The 7516-nt window shown below is 34.9% G+C and overlaps 1 protein-coding gene across 1 annotated transcript in view; it reads right to left on the bottom strand.

Moving 5' to 3' along the window:
* The window catches only part of LOC119837018 (E3 ubiquitin-protein ligase RNF123-like), a 27501-nt gene extending 22102 nt beyond the window's left edge, over positions 1–5399 (bottom strand). Inside the window, exons 1-9 of the mRNA XM_038362498.1 lie at positions 5269–5399; positions 4740–4851; positions 4290–4359; positions 3312–3454; positions 2859–3052; positions 2249–2374; positions 1450–1600; positions 1068–1199; positions 269–451 (exon numbers count right to left, since the gene is read on the bottom strand). Of these exons, the coding sequence (XP_038218426.1) occupies positions 269–451; positions 1068–1199; positions 1450–1600; positions 2249–2374; positions 2859–3052; positions 3312–3454; positions 4290–4359; positions 4740–4851; positions 5269–5399 (1242 nt within the window). The remainder of the gene's footprint in view (positions 1–268; positions 452–1067; positions 1200–1449; positions 1601–2248; positions 2375–2858; positions 3053–3311; positions 3455–4289; positions 4360–4739; positions 4852–5268) is intronic.
* Positions 5400–7516: the final 2117 nt, after the last annotated feature.

The raw sequence follows: 7516 nt of genomic DNA, 5'->3' as shown, positions 1-7516 counted from the left end.
ATATAAGAGACTAAATATTGTAATCTAAAAAAAATAAAAAGAAAATTTGAATGGTATTTAGTCTCTCAAGTATCGACATAATATCTAATTTCACGCAATTTATGACCATATTTGTTTTTGTTTTGTTTTTTTTTTTGTTGTTTAAATAATATAAATACATAATCATTTTCAATCCTTCTTTAATTGATTTAAGCCTAAATAAATAACCTAACAGAGATTTGCTAACATTTTTTTACAACTTATAAAAGATTTTTCTATCGTAACTTACAAAATTATCCTCCTTTGCTTTAGTATAAAACTCAATAGCGTGTTGTTCCGCCATCAACCCTTTAGAAGGCAAGCCCAGAGCGACTCTAAATCTGGGCAGCAATTCTGATACCACCACATATGATTGTTTGAGGACCCCACCGAGTTCTATGATGACCAGACGTGCTAAAGACATGAGAAAGGCCTGAAAAAATGCCCGAATAAATTCTAAAATACAAATCTACGTCGATCGATCTAATTTAGAGTGACCATGTTATTTACAAACATATCTCAAATTAAAATATGATGCGGATACAGAACAAAAGAATAAGATGCATAGCATCGAAAGGGAGTGAGGGTACGGGACCCATTGTTCATCACTCATTTCTGTCGAAAATACATTTCTTATCGCTTTATCCCATTAGAAGTAGGTAGCGTATTTGCAGACGCCCTAACTCGCAATTTTTAAATAGGTAGGCGGTTGTGAACGCTTCCATTAGATGAACCCCAGCTCAGTTCACGGGTAAACTACTGAAATGATTTGGATAAAATTTTATACATACAAATTTTGAAATCCCACCCCGAAACTTTCACCTTTTCCTATGGCTGCGCAGACAAATTTTCCATGTCTCGGGAAGCTCTTATATTATGGTGAAATAAATAAAGTAGCGGACGGATTATTTAAAATTAGACGAATAACAATCAATCAAGCATAAGCCGTCTAGTTTAATGAACCAAAAAAAATCTTAGATTATTTAATCTACGAAAAAATGAAGAGATAAGATATATATAAAGTTTTTATATTTATGAATAATAATTACTTTTCTGGACATTTTCTTCATATCTTGCGCCTGTCCATCTTGCATATTATGTGGAGAGGCACGAGGCGAGTACACCGAGTCTGTGCTGTGGATGCGGAGAGCTACTTCCACTTTAGATGATTCTGATTTTATCTAAAAGATTACGAACTTAAGCAAACTTTGTACCTTACTAGCTCGTTGATTTAACCTAACATTTTCGTCGTTATTACTATAAGTACTATAGACCTATCTATAGTAATAAATATCTATATAAATATAGTCTTATAAATATTGTCCAAAAGAGGGAATTGATCATATCGATCGCAACGAAAAAAAAAGCTCGCACATCAAGTTCAATGCTTGATCTTTTGGAAGTCGATGAAAAATACAGTGCCCAGAATACCTTGCTGCTCTTCGCGATAATGGGAGGCGACAGATCTGATAATCTGGTTAATTCATCCAATATGGCGTCCACAGATTTGAACAGAAGCGCTGCTCTAACACAGTCGCGAGTTGGGGCGGCTTGGAGCGGCGCGTATCCTTCTATTGGAAATCTGTTTTAAACAGTCGATGTGTCACAATTTTATTTAATGCATTTGAATGGTAGATTTTTTGTTATTTTTCTCATCCAGTTCCAGTGTAACTTTACATATAATAAGCATTATAGTGCTGTAAGTGAGATCAGAATTACATTCTGTTGTGTTTTATATGTTTTATATGTTACAGTCGGCAATGGAGCTGGTGGGACGCCTGATGGTAAGCGCTACCACCGCCCATGAACATTTGTAGAGGCATAAGGTCCTTTGCAGATCTTACGCCTCCACAAATGGATTGCCGACTTTTTGGGAAGGGATTAAGAAAGGATTGGCGATAGGAATAAAGGAAAGGACTGGGAAGGGTAAGGAAAAGGATATGGGCCTTTCAGAATGTGAAATGTGGTATCAGAATTGCTGCCCAGATTTAGAGTTGCTCTGGGCTTGCCTTCTAAAGGGTTGATGGCGGAACAACACGCTTTTGAGTTTTATACTAAAGCAAAGGAGGACATTCTGTTGTATGTGAAAAATACATTTTTATTCATGCTATTCTTGAAATGTATATGAACTGATGGACAGATAAAGATTACTAATTATGATGACGTAGATTCATGGATTCCATTCAAAATCCACATAAAATTTGATTCTATTGAAATCGAAGGTACTCACACAAAAGGCACATGCCCAAAGTTGGCATATAAATGTTCCTGCATCGCTAAAGAGACGGCGGGAAAATAAGCGAGGCCGGAGCCATGTGTCACTTTGTCAAACGCAACGCCGAGTGATACTCCATTCCTGGAACGATATCACAAAACTGCAGAGAGTAAATTGTAAATATAATATACTAGCGCCCGCGGTTTCACCCGCGTAAGTCCACATCCTGTAGGAATATCGGGATAAAAAGTTGCCTATATGTTATTCCAGTAGTCCAGCAGTCTACGTATCAAATTTCATTGCAATCGGTTCAGTAGTTCTAGCGTGAAAGAGCAACAAACACACACACATCCATACAAACTTTCGCATTTATAATATTAGTAGGATTAGTAGGATTGGAGATGCATTAATAATTTTTTTACAGTGCATAATTGATTCTCTTAATTCTAATCTTTCGACTTACATGCCCGAGAAGTCTGCAAATTAAATAGTGATTTTCAATTACAGAGTATCATACTATTTCTTAATCCCCTTCTGCCTCTGTCTCACTAAGTGTATCTTATAAAATCAACACATCCTTATACAAAGGATACGGCTTGTCAAACTGATATATTTTATATGGTACCTGAAATATTCCAAAGTGCCTTTATCCATATCGATACACGACGCGATCACGTCTCCAGGCAGCCACGTTTGTCCGTACGGTGACGTGGCCACATTCCACTTTCGGACTCTCCCTCCATCGAAGCCATAGGAATTAGCTGTATCGCCGACACCCGTATCCATTGAAAAAGTGCAGGCTGCCGTGCACCAACCAATCTGCAATGTATTATCTTGTAAATTTTTTATGTCACCGCCAGCGATGGAGCTGGTGGGTCACCTGATCGTAAGCCTCCATCGCCCATGAACATTTGGAGAGGCGTAAGGTCGATTGCTTACGCTCCTACAAATGCATTGTAGAATTTAAATTGGAAAAATTGACGAGAGGAATGAAAGAAAGGACTGGGAAGGGTTAGGAAAAATTAAATTTGATAAATTAAATGTCAATTCTGGCAAAAGTTTATTATCTCTATATAACCTGCATAATTCCCTTTGTTCCCAACTGTACTTCATACATCCATTTACCAGCGAAGACACAGGATGTTGCCTTAATTGTCGCAAAGCTTGACAGGCCCTGAACGCTGACCCTCTCGTCTCCAACTAGTACTAGTCGACCAGTGCCTAAAAGCATAGAAAGAGTCGATTTAACGATAAAACTTTCATGAGCAGTGAGGACAGTGGACTTAAATCGAAAAGTTTAAATCCGACGATCCCTACTAATATCATAAATGCGAAAGTTTGTAAGGATGTGTGTGTGTTTGTTGCTCTTTCACGCACAAACTACTGAACCGATTGCTATGACATTTGGTACGTGGATAGCTGGACAACTGGAATAATATATAAGCAACTTTTTATCCCGATATTCCTACGGGATACAAACTTACGCGGGTGAATCCGCGGGGCGCTGCTAGTATATTATATGTGCGCATTATCCATATCATCTCATGAAATGATGAAGGCAAACATCATAGAGCAAGCCGGCATGTCCAAGAATTAAAAGATCAAAGAAGACAATTTTAATTTATATACTTAGATATTTATTTATTTATTTTTTCTTTATTGCACACTTTCACACTTTCAAAATATAAAAAAGAAATAAAATTTAACAAATACTAGTATGCAAATGGCGGACTTATGGCTAAAAGCCATCTCTACCAGGCAACCGTTGGGTAAAGGACAAAATATGTCTAGCAAAACGCACATAGGCAGTCTATTGGAAAATTAATAAAAAAAAAACAATAATATAAAAGTAACAAAATATAAACTACTTACAATAAGACTTAATTACTAATTACTAATACTTATTAGATTATTTTTAGATTATCCTGTCAATATTCCTGGGGAGGAAGGTTCCACTCCAGATTCTAAAATGAAAGTTGAATTCGGCTGTTTTATTTCGTCGAGAACCTCTTTCCTTTTCGCGAACGTCGGTTAAAAACATTTCAAATTAGCTTACCCGTTGACGCATCGAACACGACTATTTTTGGACCTATGCGACCGTGCCTATCGTCCGTTGATTCGGTGTTCTGAAATTAGCAGGAAGCAAGTTTATAAATTTACCTCTTATTTAAGTTCAAAATCAAGTTTTTTTCTATTTCTATTAAAAATTTTATGCACATGCAATCTTTATGCTATGCTAGACGTTCGTCCCAGCTCCGCCCGGATATCAAGATTCCTATTTTATCCTAGGGAAGCATTTAATCGGGATAAAAATTTATTATCACCCAAGTCAGCTCATAATCTGTTTGTGTAAATTTATTATCACCCAAGTCAGCTCATAATCTGTTTGTGTAAATTTCATTAAAATCCGTTCAGTGACTTCAGCGTGATGGACGGACAAACATCCAAACAAACTAACTTTCACATTTATAATATTAGTGTGAAGAGTGATTGAAATAACGTGTACCTCAGCGATAGCTTGGGGATGTTTTTTCAAAGATTTGGATTTAGGGCTTAGTATCTTAGCATCAAGCATTTTTGGGAGATTTTCTCGTATGTGGCTCACGTATTTCGTGCGTCTGCAACATAATTCCGATTTTACAATACTGTAGGATTTGAGAAAAGATTCCTGCTAGATTTTTTCTTTACAAAATGTAAATGTCCAATAGAATTTTACATCTCCTTTGGACGATGCTGTTCACTTTTGAACAATCTTCTCTCTCATCTTCATCTTCAGTTTTAATTGAGAACGTTTTGCTTCAATGCCAGTGTTAACCATAGTATATAAAATGAAATCCCGCGTGGAAAAAAGAAATCCCTACGGGAATAAGATATTTAACCATATTTAAAAGTAGCTGACGTCATTCTCTAGCCCCCTAACTATCTCCAGACACAAAAATTATACCATCGAATCACTGCGTTACGACATGAAAGGAAGATATAAAAGGACATGCTAAAAAAGATAATAGATTAGTAAGAATCTTTGCAAGTCTTACTGATTGTGCCTATCCGTATTATCTTTCATGACCAGCTCACTTCCGAAGATCTTCTTGATCATATCGTGAACTTCCCCCTTCTCAGCAGAGCTGCTGCACACCCCAAACATCGACCGGAGAACGTTCATCATCACTGATTAGTCTGAAATCTTCAGTTAAGAAGAAAATCAACCATAAAATAGAAGTTGCTAGATCCCGATAGCTGACATAGAGATAGAAAGGATTCCACGTTCTACATTCTTTTCAAACCGAGAAAATGCTGGATGCTTGGCTTTCATTCCGTATCTACATATTAAGAGTAAGTATAATTATCATGTATGAACTAGCTGCGCCCCGCGGTTTCAACCGCGTAAGTCCGTATCCCGTAGGAATATCGGGATAAAAAGTTGTCTATATGTTATTCCAGTTGTAAAGCTGTCTACGTACCAAATTTCATTGCAATCGGTTCAGTTGTTTTTGCGTGAAAGAGCAATAAACGCACACACATCCTTACAAACTTTCGCATTTATAATATTAGTAGGATTTATTCACACAGTTTTTATGTATATGTATATTGTGTACAATATTTGCAAGTTTAAAGTATATGAAATAAATTTTATTAGCAAACTTAAATATTTAATTCTTAACATTGCTCTGACTTCTGAACTAAGTTACGCGCATCTCAGAAGTGACTTCGCTTAAATTTAATACAAATTTAGTGCATAGCCAACAATAAAATTTCTAATGACTTAAATATAAAAAATGATTTACGTACATATTTATTAGCATAAAATATAACTTACCTCAACTCAAATTACGCCCAATTGTTATGAAGAACAAGAAAAACAAAATAAAAAAATGTTTGCAACATAGCGCTTATCAAAATAAATATGGCTGCCATTATAATGTCATGATGGTGTCATTTATTGTCAGTACTTCTCTACGAAGGAGGTTTCCTTATTATTTGTGGCTATACACCCATATTACTGAAAATTGGCGAACATAACACGTAAATAAACGAAATGTATTGTTAACAAGCTTTAATTGGCTTCACTTGTATGTTTGTAAGTTTCCATGTCTTTCTTACTCTGACTTCTTTATCCTCCATTTTGAACCACTTTGAAAGGTCAGATTTAATTCAAAATTTCTACACTTATCAAGGATCAAGGTGACAATACAATCATTTCATTAATTTATCTTTCATTCTTGTTAGTATCGCTAAGATTAAATAATATATATACAAGTGTACGAAAGGAAACTATGAAGCTTTTATACTACATGACTTATAAATCGAATCTTGTATTTAGTTTTTGAAAACATTTATTTTTTCTATTTGTATTTCGTATTCAATAACAAAAATAGGCTATTCAAGGCTAAATCGTCCATGAGAGAGCTCGAGGTCTATTTTATGTGAGCCGTTAAAGTTAAGTTATACTCACACCGGATTGACGTTGGATAAATAATGGCTGAATAAAATCGCTCAATGATATTTTGGCTTTATAGATTAGTGTTTAGCCAATTGGCCTTATAGAATGAATCCATAATATTATATTCTTTGTGGTGGCTGAAATTTTTGAAGACCTAAATAAAATAACATAAATCAATTTTAATAAGTTTAATTATATAGCGCTTACATTACACACAGTATCTAAAATCAAATTACATACTTTCCCAAAAAAAAAAATTTAGACTATAAAATATATATAATCTTTTTGGAATTAACTTTTTCATGGAACAAAATGACGGAAGTCGTTTTATCTTCGCTCGTCCTTCCCACTCTGGAGAATCGTTATAAATAATGAGGGGACTTAGCCTGAATACTTCTTACACGTAATTCTTTAAAAGATTTTCTGAATGGAATGAGAATTTGTGGAATTTAGGGAAAATGTAGCATGAAATAACTTACCTATAAGACTATAGGTGTATTCATCTTTAGGTACATATTTATAAAACTGAAGTGTTTGGTTATGAATAAATTGCATAATATAATTATATCATGATCAATAGTTATCAACACAATATAAAAGTACGAAAAACCTTTTCTATGTCTGTTTGTCCGCATTAATCTCTGGAACCCAAATGTCCGGGAACATTTGAGGTTAATCTACGCATTTAAAAATCTGTATATATATATTTCGAGTAACAAGACAGCTTGGGAGCGTTAATGATTTATTTTAATAAGTAATATGTTTAAAGTATATACCTAGTCTTGCCATAAATATTGTAATAAAGAAAAAAGAAAATTGTTAACTGCAAATAACATTTATTA

This window comes from Zerene cesonia, chromosome 26, assembly GCF_012273895.1.
Source record: "Zerene cesonia ecotype Mississippi chromosome 26, Zerene_cesonia_1.1, whole genome shotgun sequence".
Classification (NCBI taxonomy): Eukaryota; Metazoa; Arthropoda; class Insecta; order Lepidoptera; family Pieridae; genus Zerene; species Zerene cesonia.
The sequence above is the reverse complement of the archived record's forward strand: the minus strand, read 5'-3'. Positions and strand labels throughout refer to the sequence as shown.